The sequence below is a fragment of the Pelophylax lessonae genome (assembly GCF_965119305.1).
Source record: "Pelophylax lessonae genome assembly, chromosome: 6".
In the NCBI taxonomy this organism is placed as follows: domain Eukaryota; kingdom Metazoa; phylum Chordata; class Amphibia; order Anura; family Ranidae; genus Pelophylax; species Pelophylax lessonae.
In genome coordinates this window covers 146,481,179-146,507,446 of record NC_138773.1, presented here as the reverse complement: position 1 = coordinate 146,507,446, position 26,268 = coordinate 146,481,179, and the positions used below count along the sequence as shown (strand labels likewise).

At 44.8% G+C, this 26,268-nt stretch overlaps 1 protein-coding gene across 2 annotated transcripts in view; it reads left to right on the top strand.

Annotated features, from left to right (window-relative positions):
• CLEC16A (C-type lectin domain containing 16A) overlaps positions 1-26,268 on the top strand; it is a 1,483,716-nt gene that overhangs the window by 47,691 nt on the left and 1,409,757 nt on the right. For both annotated transcript variants that reach the window (XM_082262146.1, XM_082262145.1), the window contains exon 3: positions 20,482-20,615. In XM_082262146.1, the coding sequence (XP_082118272.1) occupies positions 20,482-20,615 (134 nt within the window). The remainder of the gene's footprint in view (positions 1-20,481; positions 20,616-26,268) is intronic.

The window sequence follows — 26,268 nt, the reverse complement described above, 5'->3', positions numbered from 1 at the left end:
GTTACTGTGTTTATTGTTAACCATTGTGTGCTTTACAGGTATATCCATTCTACAGTTTTACTGTACTATATACTATTATAATGTTCTCTTGTAATTTTTTTATTGTTCACCATAGTTTGCTTTGCAGGTATGCCATTCAGCTGCAGCACTGATTCGTTTTATTTGACAGCAACTGGGTTTGCTCTCACAATACGTAAATCAGTGACTCCAGCGCTGTAGGAGGTGATTTAACCATCGCATTTAAAAAAAAAAAAAAGCATAGAGCTGCACGATTCTGGCAAAAATGAGAATCACAATTTTTTTGCTTAGAATCAAGATTACGATTCTCAAAATCCTTTTTATTTTAAAGATCGAGATAGAGAGATATATATATATATATATATATATATATATATATATATATATATATATAATTTTATTAACCATTTGAACTAAAGCTGTGACTACTGCAGGCTGGAGGGTACTGCTGTGGGTACTGTTGCTGGTGGGTACTGCTGTGGGTACTGTTGGTTGGTGGGGTACTGTTTGCGAAGTGAGGAGCGGCGCAGAGCCGATGCCTCCTGTAGCTCCACTCTCCTCTGTCCCCTGTCATAAGCGGTGTGCATTTGATATCACTCCACCTGTGACAGAACGGAGCCGGAACTACACAGGAAGCATCGGCTCCATTCTGTAAACTCAGCTCTGACACAGACAACCGTGATATCGCCTGTGTGTCAGCCAGACATCCCAAGTCTCTGGCATGCGGGCTGCAGCTGTCTGTGTCAGAGACGCATATAACACTGAGTGAAAGTCGTCAACATTCCGGAGTGAGATTGTAAGGGGGGTGGGGGGGACGAATCGAGATCTCTATTCCTATACGATTAATCGTGCAGCTCTAGCATGTATGGAGAAGAATAGGGGCTGGGGTGGACAAAGGGCGAATTACTTAGGCATATATATATTTTTTTTTTACTTGGCAGAGATTCCTTCATTCACATTGATCGATGTGAATGGAGGAATCTGTTAGGTTCTGTTTTTGGGCTGAACAAATAAAAAGAACATTGCATGTATGCCCATCATTAGAAGTGGGTGGATGCAGGGCGGTATTCCAATGGTGGGCGTACCACACTTTCTAGCAGAGATTTCTTCATCCACATCGATCAATGTGAATGGAGGAATCTGGTTCTCTTTTTTTCATTCAGTCCACAGGCTGCATAAAAAAAAGAAAAAAAAAAAAACATTACAATATATGCCCAAGGACCAGCAACGTACTGGTATGTTGCTGGACTTTGGTTATACCGAAATTAATCTTACAGGTTTAGGCATCATCTTGGAATCTGGTATAAGCATCATCTAGGTAGCTTTGGGTGGGGATGCAGCTTTGGCTAGGTAAGCAGTGGGTGGGGATGTTAACCCCCACCGCCTTCCATGGTTTTCTTGGGATCTCCTGTTTCACCGAGGAACCCGAGCCGGTGGTGCTGATTGGAGACCAGAATGGCTCCAATCATCTCTATGGCTTAAGAAACAGGAAGCTACGAGCATTTCATCACTTCGGTTTCGCCGGATATAAACAATGCCATTTTTATTTGGGAAAGCATCTTAACACATCGTTCTTGGTGTGGTCAGATGCTTTAAGGACAGAGGAGAAATCTAGAGTCTTAATAGAACCCACATTTTTCAAAAAGAGTACCTGTCACTACCTATTGCTATTATAAGGGATATTTACATTCCCTGTGATAATAATAATGATAAAAATGAAAGGAAAGTGTAAAAACAAAGTAAAAAATTAAAATAAATAAGCATCTGTCTCGTGTCATAATTAAACAGCAATTTCACCATGCATGTGAGGTATCACCGCAAACGTCAGATTGAGGGCAGTAATTCTAGCAGTAGAGTGTCTCTGTAAATCCAAAGTGATAACCTGTAAAGGATTTTAAAAATGTATGCAATTTGTTCCTCTGCACTGGCTTGCGCAATTTTAAAGCATGTCTTGTTTGGTATCTATGTACTAGAGCTGCACGATTCTGGCCAAAATGAGAATCACGATTTTTTTGCTTGGAATAAAGATCACGATTGTTGTAAGGGGGGATGGGTGCGCTGATAGTGTGTTGAAGCTGCTCCCGGTATTCAGTGCTTTTGAATATAGATAAATGTATATGTGGTGTGGGGTGCGCTAAACAACAAATAAATAATGAATATATAACATATATCTATGTGTGAACCAAATCAACAAAAATAAATATATATAACATATATCAATCTGTGAAGCCAATTAATAATGCAAATCAATTGGTGCATAAACATAAAAGTTCATAAGTGTCCATAAATATTTTGCAGGTGAGTAGAATTGTATTCTATCCGAATAATACGTGTATCCACCACCGAGTGAAATTCATCCTTACCAAACGGAAATAAATAAGGTGCAACTATATTTTCTTGTGCTGAAAAAATATCCAATCTCTTTGTGAACAAACACCACGTGTAAATCACCAAGAATTAGCCTCTTACCAGATGGTAATAGGTATGCACTTGTTCAGTGAAACCACCGCCTTGCTTCCTCTTTAAAATCCTGAAGTGGGATGTAGAACCGCTCTACCTTTCTTTCTCCACTAGATGGCAACGAGTACCAGCAAGAAACAGCCTCATCCTTCTTTACAAGCTCACAAAACCACCGTGTATTAAAGGAAAAAAGAGGGCTAATAGTGTATTACCCTTGAGATTTATTCAAAAAACAGTTGATAATGCACTTACAATTAGATGTCTTGTATTCAGCATAAACATAGGCATACGAGTTCCTGCAAAGGCTTGCGGCCGGCTGCAGCACGGACCGCAAGTTGTGTGTGACGTGTGCGCCTCCTAATCTGACCGGTTTCTTCCCATAGGACTTCTACTGAGACAGAGAATAAAGATCACGATTCTCTGTGTAACATCTTTTACATTATAAAAAAAATTGGGATAACTTTACGGTTTTGTTTTATTTTTTTTATTTTTTTATTCATTAAAGTGTATTAATTGCGTTTGAAAGACTGCTGCGCAAATACAGTGACATAAAAATTTACAACAATCACCATTTTATTCTGCAGGGTCTCTGCTAAAAAAAAAAAAATATATAAATGTTTGGGGGTTCTAACTACTTTTCTAGGAAAAATAAACTGATTTAACTTGCAAGCAACAAGTGTAGGAAAAAGGTTTAGTCTTTAAGAGGTTAAACTTTCTTCCTCCGGCAGAGGGAAAGAAAAGATACAATGTAATCATTTGTGTTTACAGTTCAGTGGGAGACTAATGGTGATAGGCTTTTGCGGGAGGCTCTTTTTTTTTTTTTCTGACAGCTGCTCCCTCACAGATATGTAAAGAATCGAGCAAGTGTCATGTTAAGATCGTCAGGGGGAGTGAATCGCGATCTCGATTCTGTAACGATTAATCATGCAGCTCTACTATGTACTCGACATAAGATCACCTTTTATATTTTACCAAACATTCGGTCAATTTAGTGTGTTTTTGTGCATTCGTGCATTAAAATTCAAAATGTTTTTTTTCCCCCAAAATTGCATTTGGAAAATCGCTGCACAAATACTGTGTGAAAAAAAAATTGCAAAAATTGCAACACCCATTTTTTTTATTCTGTATGGCCTCTGCTTTTAAAAAAATGTATAAGGTTTGGGGGTTCAAAGTAATTTTCTAACCAAAAAAATTTTCTTTCATGCAAACAAAGTGTCAGAAAAGGTCTGGTCTTCAAGAGTGGGTGATTTGTGGCATAAGCTTCTAATGTTGGGCATAAAATGCCAGGACAGTTCAAAACTCCCCATCAAATGACCCCTTTTTGAAAAGTAGACACCCCAAGCTATTTTCTGAGAGGCATGTTGAGTCCGTGGAATATTTTATATTTCGCCAGAAGTTCCTGAAAATTAAAAATTTGTATTTTTTTTTCTTTTTTAACCACCGGAGGATTTTGCTGTCTTACGTCCAGGCCACTTTTTGCGATTCGGCGCTGTGCGAATTTAACTGACAATTGCGCGGTCGTGTGACGCCGTACCTAAACGAAATTGTCGTCCTTTTTCCCCCACAAACAGAGCTTTCTTTTGGTGGTATTTTGATCACCTGTGCAATTTTTACTTTTTGCGCTATAAACAAAAAAAGAGCATTCATTTTTGAAAAAATAACAATATTTTTCACATTTTTTTATATGAAATTCCCCCCCAAAAAAATGTGAAAATCAAATTTTTTTTTAAATTTTTGGCCAATTTGTTTTCTGCTACCTATGTTTGGTAAAAAAATCACAATAAGCGTATTTTGATTGGTTTGCGCAAAAGTTATTGCGTTTACTAACTAAGGGAAAGATTTATGTAGTTTTTGGCTTTTTTTTTTTTTTTTTTTAACGAGTAATGGTGGCGATCTGCTTTTTTTTTTTTTTTTTGCGGGACTGCAACATTGTGGCGGACAGATCGGACCCTTGACTGACATTTTTGACACTTTTGGGGGTACCAGTGACATTTCTACAGTAATCGGTGCTATAAATATGCACTGTTACTGTAAAAATGACACTGGCAGGGAAGGGGTTAATTTTATTGGAGAGGGAGGGGTTAATGTATGCCTGGTGCTTACTAACCAGTGTTAATTTCGTCGACTAAAATACGACTAAAACTAAAATGGCATTTTAGTCATAAGACTATAACTAAAACTAAATTGAAATTTGCTGCCAAAATTAACACTGGTGTAGTGCTGTGCTAGTGCATGCTCAAAGCCTAATACCTCAAATAACATATTCGATTTTTCACTCCAGGACCAGCAGTAATATATGAGTTTGGAAATTGTAGAGAAATGCTTAAATAATGCATTACAAATTACAATCGAACTACACCCATTCGATTATAGATGACTAAAATGAGTTTTAGTCGACTAAAATGTAAGATGTTTTAGTCGACTAAAATGTACTGGAGTTTTAGTCGACTAAATACGACTAAAACTAAAACACTTGCAGAAGACTAAAATGGGACTAAAACTAAAATGCCATTTTAGTCCTAAGACTAAAACTAAATTGAAATTTGCTGCCAAAATTAACACTGTTACTAACGTGTGTGGGGGGAGGTGACTGAGTGACACAGGGACAGATCGCATGTTCAGCTATGCTGAACCCTGCAATCTGTCACTGTTTGTCACTTAGGAGATCCGCCCGCTTTGTTTACACAAGCGGGCGGATCTCCACACTCGATTCCCCGACGATCGGGGAAGAGCGGCGGTAATCACCGCCGCTCCTCCCCTGGCCCGACTCCCGCTGTGACTGAAAACAGCGGGAGCGAGCTTCCGGCGGCGCGCGAGCGCCGCCCACAGGGGGAGGAGTCCAGCGACGTAGGTCTATGTCGCTGGACGGAATCGAGCCACTTTGCCGCAGTACAGTCAACGTGACTGGTCGGCAAGTGGTTAAACAAAGTGTTCACCTAAATGATATATTGCTCACACATGCCATGGGTATATTTGGAATTTCCCAAAACTTGTGGCAAAACACAAAATATTATGTAATATAATGAACTCAACATGCCTCTCAGCAAATAGCTTGGGGTGTCTACTTTCTGAAAAGGTGTCATTTGAGGGGGGTTTTGTGCTATCTTGGCATTTCATGGCCTCCGAAACTGTGATTGGGTTTAGGTAGTGAGGAAGTGAAATGAGCAATTTACGCCCTTAGAAAACATGAAGGCGGCAATTGTTTTTTGAGGTCCTGTACGCGTTTCACACATGTGGTATTCCCAAACTCAGGAGAAGCAGCAGAATGTAATATGGGATGTAATTTTCCATAAACCTATGGCATGTGTGAGCAATATATCATTAAAGTGCAAAAAATAAATAAAAATTAATTTTCCCAAAACTTGTGGCAAAATATAAAAAATGATGAGGGACTCTTAGGCAAATAGCTTGGGGTGTCTACTTTCCAAAAATAGGTAATTTGGGGGGGGGGGGGGGGGGGGGGGGGGTGGATGCTATCCTGACATTTTAGGTCCTCCGAAACTGTGATAGGTGGTGAGGAAGTAAAATGAGCAATTTATGCCCTTTGAAATCCTGAAGGCGGTAATTGGTGTTTGGCGCCCATACGCGGCTAGGCTCCCGAAAAGTCTTGCACAAGTGGTATCCCCATACGCAGAATGTATTTTGGGGTGTAATTCCACATATACCCATGGCATGTGTGAGCAATATATAATTTCAGTGATAACTCTGTTTTTTCTCTTTTTTTTTTTCCTTTAAACAAATTCCTTGGGTTGCCTTCTTTCCAAAAAGGGGTAATTTTGGGGTGGTGGGGGGGGGGGGTGTTGTACTGTCCTGCCATTTTAGCACCTCAAAAAATGATATTGGCAGTAATAAACTAAAAGCTGCATAAATTCCATAGTTTGTGGATGCTTTAACTTTTGCGCAAACCAATAAATTTTTTTTTTTACTGAAGACATGTAGCTGAATACATTTTGGCCTAAATGTATGACAAGAATATAGTTTATTGTATGATTTTTTTTATAACAAAAAGTAGAAAATATAATTTTTTTTTGTCAAAATTATTATTTCTTTGTTGATATTGCAAAAAAACAATCAATAACCACCAAAAGAAAGCTCTATTTGTGGGGAAAAAAGGACACAAATTTAGTTTAGGCACAGCATTACATGACCACGCAATTACTAGTTAAAGCAGCGCAGTGTAAAATTGCAAAAAGTGCTCTGGTCAAGGGGGGGGGGGGGGGGGTGGGGGGGGACCTTCCGGAGGGCATGTGGTTAAAATGACACCCTTTTGAGCCTTTTCACACACTTACTGTATTAAAAGGTTTCAGTCATGTCTCTGCTTTGTATTAAGGCTGTCTGTATTAAGTTCCTCCGTTCTCTCTTGATGTGTTTTATTCTTCAAACCTTTCCTTATTATATCAATGGCTTTTTGTAAACTAGGTCCCCAGAACTGGATATATTATTCCAAATGTGGTCTAAAGAATCCCAGTGAGGATTTACAGTATGTAAGGGAACAAGGACCTCTTTCGCCAGCCAGCGATCCCTCTAGTGATGCACCCCAGAATTCTTTTTATTTATGCCATTACTTGGCCACACTGCCTATTTTGCAATTATCTGAAAAAAGCACCATAATTTTTTTTTTCTTCTCTAGTTCTGGCCAACACTGTACCCTTAACCACCCCAAACGCAACACGTGTATATATACATTGCGGTTTGCAAGTGGTTTAACGAGATTATGGCTTAAGATGTCTGCCATAACCCCGTTTACTGTTTTTTTCAGCAGACAGCCGGCTTTCTCATTAAAATCCTGCAGCTCGCTGGTGTTTCTCTGGCTTACCCTTACCAGTGGTTTGCCCGAGAAACAATCCGACAGTGTGGCTGTCTGTTCCCATAGGCAATCAAAGATTTAACACTCTTTGATCGACTGTATGACCTTGGAGGATCAGAGCGATGTCACTTCAGGTCCAGGCTGGAAGAATAAAACAAGCAAATGTAATGCGAAAGATAAAAAAATGTTGTTTTTGTTTTTTTGATCTTTTGCTTTTAAAGCTAAAGAAGAGCTTTGGGGCCTTTTTGACCCCAGATCTATTCATCAAGAGGACCGGTCATCCTCATTTCTAGTAGTATTATACAGGATTTGTGCAGCGGACAGTAGTATTATTATACAGGACAGTTTGTGCAGTGTTTTACAATGTAGAGGGGGGACAGTGCAATTACAGTACAGTTCAGTAAAAAAGGGACAGGAAGGCCCTGCTCATTGAGCTTACAATCTACATTCCTTGTAATAGAAATAAAAGCGATCCAAAAAAAAATAATAATTTAATGGACAGTGTAAAAATAAAAAATACAAAGTATAATAAATCCTAGTAAAAAAAAAAATGAAAGCACCCCCATGCCTCCGTGCTTGCACTCAGAAGCGAATGCATATGCAAGTTGTGCGCGCATATGTAAAGGATTTTCGAACTACACATTCAAATATTAATTCTAGTGCTGGACCTCCTCTGTATCTCTAAACGGGTTTACAAAACCACTGCATAAATACTGGGTGACATAAAAATTGCAACGGTCGACATTTTTCTCTTACGTCCTCTGACAGTCTCAGACTGTTCAGTAAGCCCTCACCATTGGGTAATGGCACCCTCTGTAGGAGTAAACTAGGCAGTGAAAAGATTTAGCAAAAAACTTTAAATTAAGACACACCTCTAGGGGGCTGTCCCTCCGACATTACCCTGAACCATACAGTACTGTTCTCCAGTTTCTTGCTGCCTAGCATCAGGAGTAGGTCTAGGTTTCCCAGCTGGGACCTTTTGTCTGTTTTTTCTTTTTCTTTGAAAAATTTTGTTCTCCTCACTCACTATCGCTAGTTAGTCAGGGGGATCCTCCTGGAGGTCTGCAAGCGACAGCCGGGCTGGGCCTCGCACTGGATAATCTAGATCCTTACGGTGTCCCAGCCTGCAATCGAGCATGCACAGGTTATTGGTATGCCCAGGCCTCGCCACGACGGTGCCCCTGTGGATGGGGACAAGCCCGTGGAGAGCCTCTCTTCGCCAGGATGTCTCAACTCCAGAACGCCCTGTGTTGCAGCTTCCCTTCCTTGCTGGCGGCACCCCCACTCAGGGTGGGAGGTGTTCCGTATTGGAGCGGTCTCTGGTATGGTGAGTGATGCTACCCCTGTGTCCCTGGGACAGAGGGGTAGTCATGTGGGCCCACTCCTAGGGGAAGGCAGAACTTGCGGTCTCTGTAGTGTTCCCCCCTGGCCAATATGGGCAGCCTCTACCTCCCTGCCCCTTTGGGGGCACTCTGCGGTAACACTGGATGGTGGGGGGTGTGGGGGGCTTATTACATTGCCCTGGGGGTGTCTCTGAGGGTTCCCCGCGGTGGCCAGCTCCTGGTTTTGCCTGACTTTTGAGCTGTTTGATTCGGCCACCATTTTGGGTGAGGGCAGCCTATCTGGCTTTCCTGTTAGGGCAGCAGCCATTTTCTGGGCATTTGGCGCCGGTTTGGGCGCCATCTTGACTGTGGGTGGTCGCCTAGTAAGGGCAGCGGCCATTTGTGCCTCTGTTCCCATTGAATCTAATAGGCATCCATACTACTGTGGCTCAGGGCGCTACTTCGGCCTCTAGTAATTGAGGTCACTTCCTTTTGGCTTCTTCCTTCTACTGCAGCAGCTCGTGAGAGTGTCTGCTAATTTACACTATGGGGCTGTTTTCTTCTGTTTTTTTTTTTTCAGGCTTTTCGCTCTAAAAACTGTGCTTTCCTTTTTTCTACATCATTTAAAAGGGTACTCCGACGGCGGTGCAGATCCACGGAATTCGCCGATTTAAAGGGCCAGTGTCCAAAAAATGTTTTATTTTCAAAAATGGAGTCCCAGGATAGCAAATTCCCCAAGGACCTGGACCCCTGAAACAACACCCATGGACTCCTTATCTGCTGCACTTGCGACTTTGGCATCAAAGGTTGATCTGATGTCTGAACGTACTGTTCAAAAATGGCCGATGCCCTCTCAGTCTTCTGACTCAGAGCCTGATTTGGTTGCCACAGACAATGGTCCCCCCCCGAAGGGTTCCAGTCCTCACATTCGGGAGGAGGAGGAGTCCTCCGCGGCGCGGGAATGCGCTATAGTTCAGGGAGACTTTGTATATTGATGATGAGCCCGTCCAGTCAGGTAAACGGTTTTCCTTCGGCTCCCGCAAAGCCCTGAAGTCAGGTCAGGTTTTCCCCTGCACTGAGGAGTTTCACGAAGCCGTGAACGAACAGTGACGTCACATCAAGCATATGCTGGTGGTGCCTAAGCAGTTTCAACGCCGTTACTCCTTTGCTGACCTTTGGTCTAGCTTCGGCTCCCAGGGTATTTACCAAGGTCTTAGCTCTGCTGCTGTCCTTGCTGGACCTGGAAGGTGTATATTGCCTGGTGTGAGTCACAAAGGTTTCATCCGCGCTCCTTTTCGGTGGCGGGGGTTTTTGGCCTTCCTGCAGGAAGGTGTGGATCAGCGATTGGCGCTGGGCACGAACAAAGGTCAGTTGTCGGCTTTAGCCATTTTCTTCCAGCGTCCCTTGGTGACTAATTCCTTGATTCGCACCTTTATTCAAGGGGTGTGTCATCTGGCTCCCTCACGGTAGGCTCCTTTGCCTCCGTGGGACCTGAATTTGGTTTTGTCCGTTTTACAACGGCCTCCTTTTGAAAACATCAGAGATATAGCTCTGCCTGTGTTGTCCCAGAAAGTTGCTTTTCTGGTGGCTATCACCTCTGCTCGCAGAGTGTCTGAATTGGCGGATTTGTCTTGCCGTTCGCCTTATCTGGTTGTTCATAGGGATAAAGTGGTCCAGCGACCCAATTAGTCTTTTCTCCCTGAGGTGGTATCTGCTTTCCATCTCAACGAGGATATTGTTTACCTTCGCTTTGTGCGAAGCCCAAGCATCCCAAGAAATTTGCCTTGCATTCGTTAGATGTGGTCCGGGCGATCAGGGTTTACCTGTCTGCCACTGAGTCCTTTAGGAAGTCTGATTCCCTGTTTGTCCTTCTCGAGTGACCTCGGAAGGGTTCGGCTGCGTCCTAGTCAGATCCATTTTCAAATGGATCTGACTAGTATTCACTAAAGGGTCAGGTGCCTCCTTTCCCTGTGAGGGCACACTCTACTAGAGCAGTCAGTGCCTCTTGGGCTTTTCGCCATCAGGCTTATGTGGCTCAGGTGTGCAAAGCGGCGACGTGGTTTCACAAAATTCTACAAACATGATGTAATGGCATCCTCGGTTGCTTCCTTTGGCCGCAAAGTTTTGAGCGCGACGGTTGTTTGAGGAGACATGGTGTTTTGTCTCTTCTTGGGGTGCATTTTGTTCTGGGGTTGGCTCCTGTCGAGCTTCTGTTGCCCTGTTGGCTCAGTTTTTTCTCTGGCCTGGTTGACATGTTGCCTTTCTTTGCGTCTTCCCACCCCTCACACCGGCACTGCCTTGGGACATCCCAATGGTGAAGGCATACTGAACGGGCTGCGACTGTCAGAGGATGAAAGAGAAAATAGTTTTTGTAAGAACTTACCGTAAAACTTTTTTCTCTAAGTCCTCTGACAGTCGCAGCCCCCGCCCCTCTGTTTTTTTTTTTTGGGGGGGTTGATTGTCTTCCTGTACTGCTTGCTACGGAACTGGAGAACAGTACTGTATGGTTCAGGGTAATGTCTGAGGGACAGCCCCCTAGAGGTGTGTCTTAGTGTAAAGTTTTTTGCTAAATCTTTTCACTGCCTAGCTCACTCCTGCAGAGGGCGCCATTACCCAATGGTGACGGCATACTGAACGGGCTGCAACCGTCAGAGGACTCAGAGAAAAGTTTACGGTAAGTGCTTACAAAAACTCTTATCTTTTTTTCCCTAGGGTCTCTGATAAAAATAAATGTATAATGTTTGGGGGTTATATGTAATTTTCTAGAAAAAATACTGATTTAAAAGCCTGGTCGGCAAGTGGTTAACATTGTACGCTATTGAAGAATCAATTTCCCCCCCCATTGCGTTACTATGTTTTGCATTTTGAAATGTTGATTGCAGTTTCCATTGCTTTGGCCAGTCTTTCAGCAATGCTAAATTGCATTCTATGTTACAAGCACCTTCAAAAATATCAACCCTATTGCACCCCTTTGTGTCATCTGCAAAAAGACAAACCTTTCCCACCAAAACTTCTATTTCTCTTTCTTTAACTGACAGACAGCTTAAATTCTTCAGACCAGTGGGCTTTATGCTGTCTCTCTTCAGGAGTAGGACTAGGTGGAAACCTTTTTGGTTACGCCCCTGGGCAGTCCCAGAGGATATACCATCACTTCCTGCTGTAGGATTAGTTTTTTTCTGCCTAGACAGGAGTAAGGACGTAACTCTCTGCTGGGATCTGCAGTCCTGGCATTTTCCAATTTTAATGGAATTTTTTACTTTTTCTTTTTTTTATTCCTATGTGACCTACAATCAACATCCGGACTGGGCGACACACTGGATATCCTAGATCTTTACGATCTTCCCAGTCTGGCCTGCGAAAGTGACCCAACTAATAGCTCCATGTTGGGTTGGCCGCGACATAGCCCCACTGGACGGGGGCTGACCGGTGAGTGAGACACCTCACGAGGTCGCATAGCCCTGGTCACGACAGCAGTCACGACCAGAGTTGCAGCGTACCTGAGGCTGCAGTGCCCCCATTCCAAGATGGTTTGGTGGACTGCTGGGAGTGGCGCCCTCCTGGTGACCATGGTATGGTGAGAAGTGTCCCCCCCCCTCCTTTCCTACGGAATTGCTGGGGTGGTCACGGCCCCCCCCTCTCTGGGGATAGTAGGCCCCTCCTGTGTCCTTCCTCCCCTTTGTGTTTTTTTCCCTTCTCCTTTGCGGGGTTCCCCCCCTGAGTTGGCACCCTAATCTGTCCCCTGTTCTCCCCCCAGCCCCTTTTTGGGGGCATGGGTGAATTTTGGTAGGGGAGCTGCAAGGTCCTGGGCCGGAGGTGCGGTGGGTGATGCCACTGTCGGCCCACTTTTGGGGTGTCCATACCTGGGTGCTGCGGGGGGGCTGGTCCCCTCCTGGGGTCTGTGAAAGGGTCCTGTGCCGCGCCGCGTGGTGCCGCCATTTTGCCGTGGATTCTGTATTCCTGACTTTGGCGGCCATGTTTGTGTAGTCCAGCAGCCATGTTTTTGGTTTCTCCATAGTTTCATTTGTGGCCATTTTCCTGTAGTCTGATGCAGTGCTCAGGCTGCGGAGGGCCTATAGTGTCAGGTCAGCATTTCCGCTTCCTCTTTCCAGCAGTGTGGCAGACCGTTTTGGTGCTATCCAGCTCGGGTGGTGAGTCTCTGGGGTATATATCCTTCCTCTGCTGTATTCAGTGCCACGGGTGCGCTTATTCTTGTGGTGCACAGGGGGGAGGAGCCTCCCGTTTTTTTTTTTTTTATTTACTGAACAGCGCGGTTCCGTTTAACCCTTTGTGGTCATGGAGCCTATGGAGCGCATTTCACCACCTGATCCACTTCTGGAAGCTGCGGGACCCTCCAGGTTTCAGTCTGCCCTGGCAGCCATGACAGCAGCCCTGTAGTCACTGGTAGCTAAAGTAGATATGGACCTGCAAAGGAGGCCTGGCAAGAATCGCCCCTGCCTTCATCTGTATCCTCTGCTTCCTCAGATTCTGAGGTGGATTTGGCTGCGTTGGACGAGACCACTGGGTCTGCATCCATGCACGCTGAGTGCTCCAGTAGTGATAAGTCGTCCTCCGCAGCCGTGCATGAAAAATCACTGGTGGAGGCCCTAATTGTGTCTGTGGGAAACTTTAAAGTTGGAGGACTCAGGTGGGGCTGAGTCGTCGACGTTGATGCAGTTTGGCACCCACAAATCATCAAAGGTAACCAAGCTGTTTCCCTTTCCTGCCTATTTTGACGAGACTGTCACTAGTCAGTGGGGTTCCCCGAAACACATGGTTGGAATACCTAAGTGTTTTGCTAGGAGATATCTCTTTGAGGAGTCTCTTCTGAAGAAACGAACGGTTCCACCGTGGGGTGGATTCTCAGTTTTCCAGGCTGAATAAGGCAACACTTTTGCCAGTGGAGGATTCCCTCGTCCCTTAAGGAACCCATAGACAAGAGCGCTGAGGCTCTGGTCCGCTACCTTTTCACAGTGGCTGGTTCAATTTTAAGATCGGTGCTTGCTATCACCTTGGTATCCCAGACCTTAACAGAATGGGCTAAGATTTTGTACCAGGATCTGGAGGGGAGTCAACACCCTTCTGAGCTGGTGGACCTGGCGGATCAGTTGATCCAGGGGTTACAGTATATTTGTGATGTGGCCCCCCTGGCCGGCAGTTTTTCTGTGACAGCGGTGATCCTTCGCCGCATGATCTGGTTAAAGTATTGGTCAGCTGACCAGGCTTCTAAAAAGGTACTTGCTGATCTTCCCTTTGTAGGTGACCGTCTGGTCGGTGCCTCTATGGAACAGATCATTAAGGGCCCTACGGGAGCCAAGAGTACATTGCTTCTGCAGGCTGCTAGGGGCAAGGAACCTCGCCGAAAGCGTGGGTTCCTTCTTTTCGGCTTACAAGCAGCCCTTTCATCTGTCTGGATCGCAGGAAAAGAGCTCAAGATACCTCCATAACCTTGCGGGAGGCTCCAAGAGACCCTGGAATGGCAAATCCAAAACGGAAACTTCTGGTTACGCAGACAAGCCTTCCTCAGCCTGAAGGGGTGCCCTCACACGTGTTTGTGGTGGGGGGATGTTCTCGCTTCTTTCCGCATCTGTGGACCTTGCTCATTCAGGACAACTGGGTCCACAAACTGATTTGGTTACAAGATCAAGTTTCGGTCCTTGCCTCTGGCAAGGTTTTTTCCTGCCAACTTACGCCTGTCTCCAGAGCGGCTACAGGGCCTCTATGGAACTGTTAGCAGAAGGAGTTATTGTGCTGGTTCCAGAGTCAGAACGTTTCCAAGATCTTTATTCAAATCTGTTTACAGTTCCCAGGAACGAAGGCAAGGTTCGTCTGATCTTGGATCTCAAGGCTCTGAACCACTTTGTGTGGGTTCAGAAATTTCAAATAGTCCATTCGCACCGTAGTAGCTTTCCTTCATCAAGAAGATCTGCTGGCTTCTATCGATCTCAAAGACGCTTACCTTCATATTCCAAAATGTCGGGCATCAGCATTTTCTTCGTTTTGCCGTGGGCGAGGAGCATTTTCAATTTGTGGCGTTACCCTTTGGTCTCGCCTCAGCTTCTCGGGTGTTCACAGAGGTTTTGGTCCCAGTGTTGGCCTTGCTATGGCAGAAGGGAATTTCGGTACTAGGTTAACTGGACGATCTGCTTCTGTTCAGAGTCTTCCTCGGCTCTAGATGCCGACTTGGACCTTTACAGTGCGAACTCTACAGGAGTGTGGGTGGACACTGAATTTTCAGAAATTGGCTTTGTCTCCATCCACAAAGCTGGACTAATTGGGTCTGACGCTGGATTCAGGGTCAGCCCGGGTGTTTCTTCCTCAGACAAAACTTCCGAAGCCACATGATGCTGTTGTTCAACTTGGGTCTGATGGTATTTACCTTCGAGGTGGTTCTGTTTGCGCAGTTCCACACTAGACCTTTGCAAAGAGAGATTGTGAACAAATGGAACAAGGATCTGCTGTCATTGGACAATCTGATCCTGTTGAGTCGGAGTTCGAGGGAGTCTCTCCTATGATGGTTCTGTTCCCCAGCTCTACGTCCTGGGAAAATCTTTTCTTCCCCTGTATTGGACTGTAATAACCATGGATGGCAGTCTGCCCGGATGGGGAGGCGTCTTGGTGTGTTCGGCCCAAGGTATCTGGACTCGGGAGGAGTCCAGGTTGTTGATCAACATCCTGGAAATTTGGGCAATCAGACTTTGTCTCAATGGACGGATCATCTGTAGGAACGCCCTGTGCTGATACAATCGGACAATGCTACGGCTGTGGCATATGTCAATTATCAAGGGGGCACAAGAAGTGCCCTGGCGGCCCAGGAAGTGTCCGGCATCTTGAGGTAGGAAGAACTATTGAATAAAGAATATTTATTCACGAGACATGTATTCACAATAAATTATCAGACTTGAGATGACACAAAAAGATAACTTTACATAAAATACAAATTTAAAACGATAAATGCAATGTGATATTTAGCTTAATGATGAAAGTAAAAATAAAGCAAGATTACGTTTTCCCAGATGTAGTAGCATAAACCATATTTAAGTGTGCTATATAATCAGACCACAATTGTCTGCGAATTGCGCAGCCGACAGTCACTCCACTGCAGATGGAGCGAGAATAGGCTATGCAAAATGAGACTAATACGCCAATATGCGCTAAATCTGATATTAATAAAAATGTTTAAAAAGCAAAAATCCACTCTTAGAGAAAAATCTACATATGGTTAATACGACTGGGACTGTAATCTCATTACCCTTAAATATGAAATATAAAACATATAAGGAAGAAAATAAATGATAGTAAATAAGAATCAGATCATTAGCAAGGTATATTTACCACATTTAAAATGGCTGCTAGCTTAAAATGGTCGTTACCAGATTCCTTAAGATGGCTGCCTTCCCAAAATGGTGGCCGGTTAGGGAGGAGTTTCATCTGGCATCCTTCAAAGTTGCAGATAAAGGATGGAGCAAGATGGAGTATGTATAGATGAGTAAAAGTATGGATGTAAGTGTAATGTATGTTGTCAGTAATGTGATGTGTGCCCTATTACATCTGGGGTTCCTTTTTATATTGTATTGAACAAAAGGGCTGTAAAATTACCATAAGTCACACCCAGAAGGAAGAACCTTATCCTCATTGGTTGGGATAACGTATCCATTAACTGGTGAGGTCATTGGGTGACACCTCTTGGTTGTCCAATATATTGGATATTAAAACTATATGATTTCTTTGAGAGTAATCATACAAACAACATAAGAATCTTATCCATACTCTCATCTATTACATGTCCATCTAATATATCCATCATGTATCTAGATAAGGATTAAACCTGGTAACGCCATTTAATAAGGATATATTATTATGATATGTATATTGATTGGAAATGACTGATTTACCCAGATACTTTACATTTAGTAGCAGTAAGAATTATATAGATACATATACAGTTGTGTATATATATATATTGCTACACAACAACTTGTATATGTAAACTTTTCTACACATGGGTTATTTCCAATGAGAATATTATCCATCAACGGATTATTATGTTAACAACAATACATTCATGATTTGGGACTGGATTATAAAATATGGGAGAAATTCTGACCATTTGACACTACTATATAATAGATATAATGTAATTCTCAATAGAAGATTGTCATAAAATCATAAGTTCCACACCCCCCTTTGGTATATGATGGGACAAGGATGTTGTATAAGCTTATGATTATATTAAATTCATTTGAAGATGCAGTTCTCATCAGTCTAAGTGAACAATGTTTATTTGACACCATCTAGCTTTCAATGGACAATTGTCTGTATGACACAATCTCTACCCCCGTCTTGGTGTGTAGGTAAATGAATTACAGGTTCTAGTCTTTGTCCAGGCTGCTTTCCGTTTGTTTGACTTCTCAGGGTAGAAACAATAGTTTATTTGCTAGGGAATGGGTGAACACAGATGTGATCCTGAAACTGGTTGAATATCTGCCATTGTGGAGAGAATTTTCATTGCCAGAGCATTATATTCAAAGTTTATCTAAACACAATTTCCTTTTGGGGGCAGACGACCTAGCTTCTCATCTCAAGGACCTGTAAATAACACAATTTCAGCAATGGACGCAGTGTGTGCTTGAAACTGAAGGTATTTTGACTGAATCAGTGACAAGGTCCTTTTAGGCCTCAAAGTTCACAGTTCTTGACCTGTAATAATAAAAATGTATTTCTATTTCGTACTGGAAGTCTAACACTTCATTGGGGGACCCCCAATGTGGATCTGCTGGCTTCCTGTCAACAGGAAGGTGCAGAGGTTCATGTCAAGGTCTCAGGATCCTCTGTCCGATGCCGCAGACGCTCTGGTGGCCCCTTAGGGTCAGTATTGTCTAATCTACGCCTTTCCCCCAATACAACTTCTGTCGAGACTGCTACGCAGAATCCATGTAGAAGGAATTCCAGTCATTCTGGTGGCACCAGACTGGCCTCGCTGGTCTTGGAATGCAGGCCTGGTAAGGCTGGTAGCAGACCTCCCTTGGAAACTTACTCTCAGGGACCAATCTTCCATCCTGCTTTACGGTCGCTGGCTTTAACAACTTGGCTATTGAAAGCCAGGTGCTGAAAGACAGAGGGCTGTTGGAGTCGGTGATTCCTAAGCTGTTGAAGGCTAGGAAATCAACTTCCAGGAAGGTTAATCATCGAGTTTGGAAGGCGTACATTACTTAGTGTGAGTCGCGGGGGGGTTCTCCCTTCTCCTTTTCTGTGTCTCGCCTGTTTCTATAATTGGGTGTAGATCAACGGTTGGCTCTGCGCACCATCAAGGGCCAGATTTCCGCCTTGGCTATTTTTTTTTTTTCCAAAGGCCGTTTGCGACAAATTTCTTTGTTCATACTTTTGTGCAGGGAGTTCGCCATCTGGCTCCTCCGGTGCTATCCCTGGTACCTCCATAGGATCTCAATTTGGTTCTGTCGGTGCTTCAAAGGCCTCCTTTTGAAAATATTCGAGAAATTCCTCTACTCACTGTCGCAGAAGGTGGCTTTCTTAGTAGCTATTCCGCGCATCGCGTGTTGGACTTGGCTACGTTGTCCTGTCGGTCACCTTCCTTGGTGATTCATAGGGACAAAGTAGTATTGCGACCCTGTCAGGCGTTCCTTCCTAAAGTTGCCTCTGGGGGTTTTTTTTTGAATGAAGACATTGTGCTACTGTTACTATGTCCTAAGCCTACACATTTTAAGGAAATTGCCTTACATGCCTTAGATGTAGTAAGGGTGATTTGGGTTTAGCTGGCAGTGACTGGACTGATTAGAAAATCAGATTCTTTGTTCTTACGCATGGACCTCGTAAGGGGCAGGCTGCATCTGCTGCGACCATTTCCAAGTGGATCAGGCAGACGGTGATGCAGGCCTACTCCATTAAGGGTCAGGTTCCTCCTTTCCCTGTTAAAGCTCATTCTACGAGGGCACCTAGTGCATCCTGGGCCTTTGGTCATCAGGCGTCAGTGGTTCCGGTGTGCAAGGCAGCTACGTGGTCGTCTGTACACACATTTACAACATTTTATAAGGTGGATGTACTTGCATTTTAGGATGCGCGTTTGGCTGCAAAGTTTTGTAGGCTGCAGTTGCAGAGGCTTCCGCTTCTTGAGGGTCAAAATATTTTCTTAGTGGTGAGCTCCAGTTGTTCCTAGTTTAAGCTCCTGTTACCTGTTTGGCTATGTTTAGCCTTGTTGGGAATTCTGTGTTTGCTGTGTTTTTTTCCCACCCCTCATGTTTGACCCTACTTTGGGACATCCCATTGGTCTGAAGAATTGAAGCTGTGTCCGTTAGTGAACGAAAGAGAAGGGGATATTTGTCTTACCGTAAAATCCTTTTCTCTGAGATTCACTGACAGGCACAGCACCCGACCCTCTGTTGGGGTTGAGTTCTTTGTTTTTCTGACACTGCTTTTTACAAACTGGAGTCCTACAGCGGGAAGTGATGGTATACCCTCTGGGACTGTCCCAGGGGTGTAACCAAAAAGGTTTCCACCTAGTCTCACTCCCGAAGACAGACTGCATAAGGCCCACTGGTCTGAAGACTTGAAGCTGTGTTTGGCAGTGAACCTCAGAGAAAAAGGATTTTACAGTAAGACACATATCCAGTTTTTCTTGCTGACAAAGGAGATCTCATTCACATGGGCGCGCAAACCTATAAATCTCATTTAATTTGCTTAAAGGATCTGGCAGTGGTCAGACTGTCATTTATCCAAGTTGGCTGCATGAACCATCTGAATCTCCATGGTGGGTAAACAAGGCCCTCTGCTAAGTGTACTAATAAGGATGCTCGTGTGAATGATCCCAAAATAGAACTGGATGTAGTACAGAGCCTTGTGCTACACAACAAAGTGACTGGTATCTGTTATCAATGAACCACATTTAAAATTACAGTTGGATATTTATCTTCTAGCCTAGCCTTTTTCAACCAGGTTTCTTCAGGTGTACCTTGGCAAAATGCCTAAAATTTTCCCCAAATATATTTCCAAGCTAGAAGGCAGATCAAGCCCGCCTTTTAGTTACACAAAGTCAAAGGTTTTCATTGTGCAGCCTTATAATCTTCCAGCTGCTGGTGTCTGAACAAGCAATGATGTCATAGGTTGAAATTGAGATTGTTGGGCGCCTGCACAGCATCCTTGTTTGCCCCTTCACGACGACACTGGGGTCACATTAGCTAAGTGAAAGAAACTGAGGGAGAAGAGAAAAATTTCAATACTAGTCAGTACGAATGTGTAGGAGTATTTGCTTTTGAAGAATAAATCATCTAACATTGGGTGTCATACATGTGTGGATGTTGCTGCATGTGTAAAACTATTACTTTCATTTTTTACATTTTAGAACAGAATGCCTCAAAATTGTTCAGAGTTTTACTGAACCCACCCGATGGTTAACTCCTAGCTTGTACAAAATATATTTTGAGTTTAATACATGATATCTTCTAGAATGTTTTGTTGATATCAAGATGGACTATGTCCATATCACCTCCCTGGCCCAATACATTTGTGATATCGTCAACAAATTCAATCATATTAAGCTAATTCAATGTTCGCTCTGTAACTTTGTGGGGTTGTGCTGTGAAGTGTCATGCGGTGCAGAAAAATGCAGACATGCTGCATTTTTCCACATTGTAACATACTACACTTTACACCAGCATTTTGATGTAAATAGCGCATATAGAAAACACTAGTTTTGCTTGTGCTCAGTGATAACCTGCATTTATTTATGGCAGAAAACCGCAGGTCACTCACTACCCATAGTCTGGATGAGCCCTTAGTCTGACTTTTTTTACCCTCAGTAATTAGTGCTGCTTTGAAGGTTGAAGGATAACCGTTTAATGATATATTGAATTTGCTTTACAGCTTCTTTCTGGAAAAGAATATGTTTGTGTTCTTTCTAAACATCTTACGGCAGAAGTCCGGTCGCTATGTTTGTGGGCAGCTTCTTCAGACACTAAATATGCTGTTTGAGAATATAAATCATGAGACATCTCTTTGTAAGTATATATGGAAACTAACTTTCTTTATAAAAATGTGAATATTGCAAAAACAGAATTAGTGGATCATATACAATGTAAAGGGAAAGAGCACTTCCTGTGTCCTGTCAGAAGCACTAAAGGGTTCTTGCATTCATCCTAACAAAGCATATTCCAACTATCTTTATTATTCTTACATTACACTTCTTTCTCTGTTCTCCTTCTCAGTCTTTCATTCACAGTCAAACACATGCTTTTAGTCAGGAGCCAACAGGAGCAAACCTGATGACTTTACAGATCCAGAAGCGTAATATATCACTGCACTTTTGTCAGAGTAAGATTTCTGCTCCATGAATTTTATTCCTGGGTTAATAAAAAAAAAACGTACTTACCGTCACGCTGTGCCTCAAAACCAGGATATCCCCTGTTTGCTGATTGTAGGCAAAAGCCTGTTATCAACTGACTCTGGGTCACAGGAGTACATTAGTAAATTCAAAAGCGAAGTATAGACAAAAAAAAAGTTTGGCTATATTTTTATTTAACAGTATAGTCCACCCGAAATTCACAGAGAGGACTGTGTCTAAGGCCTTATTCACACAGGCATACTGATCTGAATTCTGCCTGTCTTCTAATACATGGGTCAGACCCACGTGGTTGTACACTGGAGCATATGACTGCAGGTCAGTACAGGTCTGTGGAGTGCACCTGTTATTGATTTCAAAAGGCTGCCTGCATGGGGCTGCACAGTACAGCTGTGAATCCCGCATGGATAAAAATGTTGCTAAAAAACAAAAACAGAATCTAGAAAATGTTCTCACCACGTCTTGGCTAAAGAACTCTCCGATCCCCGAATCCTTTCACCTTTTATGGGAGAGTTTTCCTATCACGAGCGGGCTAGTAGGGCATCACCCCAAGGCAAAAGAGTAGAGAGTGGGGACGCCAATGGGTAGATCTAACTCCTACTAGAAGACCATTAGTGGGTCTGAACAAAGTTGAGGGAGGAGGGGTGGATGTGGGGGGGGGGGGGGATATGGGAGGAGATGGGAATGGATAAAGGGGGGGGAGGGTAAGGGGAAATGTGGTAGTATAGATGTTGTGGTCTTATTTGTGGTCTTACCTGTGGTCTTACCGGTTGAGGTAAAAAATCTAATTTCTCTTACGTCCCCTGACAGTCGCCACCCATTCACACAGTCTTCACTTATGGGGTATAGCTTCCTCTCCGCAGGAGTTTCTATGCATAAGACTTGTAAAAGAACAATTCATCTACTAAGTCACACCCATGGGGGCTGTCCTTCTAGTCCAATACCCCCCTGCAATAGCCATCCCAACTCAGTTTGTCTTCTGCCTAGCTTAGGAGTGGATAGGCTTCCCTGTGCTAAGGCTACAGTCTCAGCCTTCTTCTTTCTCTTATGATTTATTTTCTAAAATGTCTTTTTGCTTTACATTGCTAGCTGTTTATTTTGTCAGCGCTAGTTAGTTGGATCTTCGGATGAAGACAGCGTTTGCGGAGCTGGGAATCAGACTGACCGTCCTGGTTGTCCAGGACAGAGAGTCAGATGGAATCCCAGCCTACCATCGAGCGTTTCGCAGGCTATGTGTTCGCCCTGGCCTCGCAAACGACCCATCCCTGTCCTCAGGGATGCAGCCATGTGAGGTGGCTACCTCACTGGACACAGCATAGGTTCGTCCGTGCACTACTAGTGTCCTGCGTTTCTGGCTGGCAGCACTCCCCTGCCATCTGAAGGTTTCCCGCTTATATGAGGCACCCCACGCCATTGGGTACAGGTAAGTACACTCTGTGTGGGGCCTCTGTCTGGGGTCGGCAGTCCTGTGTGTCTGTGGTGTCCCCTGTGTCTGTGCGTTTTTTGGGCTCCCTGGTCCTGGTCCCTGCGGGGGTTTTATGCTCCCACAGCAGCACTGTGTGGGGTTTTGGGGGTCCCTCTCCTAATGTCACTTTAGGGTGCTTGGAGGAGCAGACACATGCGGCGACCGCTGCGGGGTTAAAAACCGCCGGTCCGCCATTTTAAGTGTGGGCAGCATGTCTGGCTTCACTATGGGCGCTTTAATGGCATGCTATGTAGTGTATGTTGTTGCGGCGCCATCTTGCGTGTGGCAAACGATCTTTCCGAGCAAATGTCGGCGGCCATCTTGCCGAAGCCTCCCATTAGTTTCAATAGGCATCCATCTTCCCTGGGTCTGCAGCCTCAGTTAACCACTTAAGCCCCGGAAGATTTTACCCCCTTCCTGACCAGGGGGTTTTTTGCGATTTTTTTTTTTTTTTTTTTTTTTTTTTTTTTTACTGCGTGACTTTAATGGACAATTGCGCGGTCGTGCAACGCTGTACCTAAACTAATTTGACGTCCTTTTTTTCCCACAAACAGAGCTTTCTTTTGGTGGTATTTGATCAACTGTACGATTTTTTTTTTTGATCATGCGCTATAAACAAAAAAAGAGCGTCAATTGTACAAAAATAACAATATTTTTCAAATTTTTTTATATGAAATTCCAAAAAAAAAAAAGAAATCAAAATTTTTTAACATTTTCGGCCAATTTGTTTTATGCTACATATGTTTGGTAAAAAAAAAAAGCGTATTTTGATTGGTTTGCGCAAAAGTTATCGCATTTACTAACAAAGGGAAAGATTTTTGTCATTTTTGGTGTTTTTTTTTTAACGAGTAATGGCGGCGATCTGCGTTTTTTTTTTTTTTTTTTTTTTGCGGGACTGCGACATTGCGGCGGACAGATCGGACCCTTGACTGACATTTTTGACACTTTTGGGGTTACCAGTGACATTACTGCAGTAATCAGTGCTATACATAGGCACTGTTACTGTAAAAATGACACTGGCAGGGAAGGGGTTAACTGTATTGGAGAGGGAGGGGTTAAGTGTGTCCTAGGGGCGTGTTTCTAACTGATGGGACATGGCTACTAGTGTAAAAACAGAGATCAACGGTCCTACATAGTAGAACCATCTGATCTCCATTTTTACACAGGGGAAAATGTCAGGCGGCTTGTTTACATTAGCCGCCTGCCTTTCTCCCTTCCCGGCAAACGATCGCGAGTGACCGGCGGACATTGGTCCGCTGGTCACACGCACTGATTTGTTAGGGAACGAGCCGGGCGGGCGCTCGCCCGCTATTGGCTCACAAGCCGGTGACAGGCTAGTGACGTACCGGTACGTTACTTTGCCTGGCCGGGGCTGACCGCCGCAGTATATGTACTTGCAGCGGTCGGCAAGTGGTTAAGCCTCCGGCGGTGACATCACTTCCTTCTTTCTCACAGAGCCGACCGAAGAAGCTGGTAACACACTGGTGGGGTCCTGTCCTGCTGTTCCTTTCCTTTCCTATTTGTGCAATCTTCCTGGTCAGCGTTTGTCCCTGCGGGGGGTCTGTGTTTTACAGTCCTTATTGCGGTGTGCTGTGGGGGTCCGCGGTGTGCTCTTAAAGGGCCAGCACATAAAAAAAAAAACTTTATTTCTGCAATGGAATCCCAGGACAGCAAATTCCCACCAGCTTTGGTGGGGGATTCAGGTTCCTCTGAATCCTCTACCGTCACTAATTTGGCTGCTGTTGTGGCAACTTAGGTGTCAAAGGTGGATGTGCTGATGACTGAACGTGCTGCTAGGAAAAGGTCTAGGATTTCCTTTTCCTCTGATTCTGAGTGTGACATGGTTGCTGTAGGTAGCGTGGCCCTTTCGGGGTCTCGCTCTTCTCAGGACCCGCAAGTGTCTGAAGGGGAAGAGGAGGTTGCAAGGGTGGATGATTCCCCCCCTGGGATGCCCGAGGAATGCGCAGCTATGGATTCGCTGATTCTTTCCGTGAAGAAAACCCTACATTTGGAGGATGAGCCCACTCCTCCGGGCGTTTGTCCTCTTCTGGTACACACAGGACCCGCAAGACGGCGCAGGTTTTTCCTTGCCCCGCTGAGCTTCACCATAAGGTGAATGAGCTATGGCGTAATTTAAAACACACCTTCGTGGTGCCTAAGAAGTTTCAACTTCTCTACCTTTTTGCGGCTACTACGGTGGCACGCTGGTGTGTGCCTCCTCAAGTGGACCACACGGTAGCCAGATTGAACAAGGCTACTCTGGTCCCCACCGAGGACCCTCCGGTGTTTAGGGACCCTACTGATAGGAGGCTAGAATCTCTTGCCCGACATTCCTACATGGTGGCGGGTTCCATGCTCAAGCCTATTTTTGCCTTTGTAATGGTGGCTCAGGCTGTGTCGGATTGGACCAAGGTGCTAAAACGCACCCTTGTTGCTGACTCTGCCCCCCCCACTACAGTGGAGATGGTGGACCAGATTTATCAAGGGGTCATGTATTTGTGCGACGCGGCCCTAAATGAGGCCCCTTTGGCGATACGCCTGTCTAGTGTCAGTGATTAACCGTCGACTAATCTTGTTGAAAAGCTGGTCGGCTGACCAGAAATCCAGGAAGATGGTGGCTGATATCCCCTATGCGGGGTCTCGCCTTTTTGGAGACTCCCTGGATGAATTGGTTTAAGGAGTCACTGGGGGTAAGAGCACCTTGCTGCCCCCGAACTCTAAGGGAAAATTTTTCCGCGGTAAGCGGGACTCCTCTTTTAAACCTAATCAGGGGTCCTTTTGTGCCTTCAAGGCGCAGAACAAGGGAAAACCCTTCAAGGGCCAAGGTGGCCAAAAGAAGCCCTGGTTCAGCAAACAAAAATCCGGCCGAGCTGGGACGTCGGCTCAGTCCGCCTCTGCCTGAAGGGGCGCCCTCAACCGTTTCAGGGGTGGGGGGGACGTCTGCGTGGTTTCCTCCAACCTTGGCTGCTCCGAATCACGGACAGGTGGGTTCAGGAAATCATTCGGTCAGGGTACAAGATCGAATTTCTTTCTCGGCCGGCAAACAGATTCTTTCCCTCAAATCTTCATTTGACCCCAGGGCGGTTGCAGGACTTGCACCAGGCGGTGCAGGATCTCCTCGCCCAGGGGGTTGTCGCCCCGGTGCCGCATCGGGACAGGTTTCGGGGGTTTTATTCGAATCTGTTCACTGTGCCCAGAAAGGAAGGCAAAGTGCGTCCGATTCTGGACTGCTTTGTGCGCGTTCAAAAATTCCGCATGGAATCACTCCGCTCGGTGGTGGCCTCCCTGAATCCGGGGGAGTTCCTGGCCTCCATAGACCTGAAGGATGCGTATCTACACATCCCCATTTTTGAGGGTCATCAGAGGTACCTCCGATTCGCTATCGCGGAGGATCACTACCAGTTTGTGGCATTACCTTTCGGTCTCGCTTCGGCTCCAAGGGTCTTTACCAAAGTATTGGCGCCTGTTACGGGCACAGGGCATTGCGGTCCTGGGTTATCTGGGAATGGTTCTGGACTCTGCTCAAGCAAAGGTGTTCTTACTGGAGGACAAGCTCCGGAACCTGCAGGACGAGGTCAGGTCCCTCAGGGACAACGAACACTCGTCACTCCGGACCTGTATGCGGTCCCTGGGATTGATGGTGTCGGCCTTCGAGGCGATACCATTTGCACAGTTTCACACGCGAGCTCTCCAAGCAGAGATCCTCGCCAGATGGGACAGACTGTCTCAATCCTTGGACTTGAGAGTTTCTCTGAGTCGCCAGACCAGAATGGATCTGTTGTGGTGGCTTCAGTCCCCGGCTGTGTCGGACGGGAAATCCTTCCGGCCGATTCTGTGGACGGTGTTA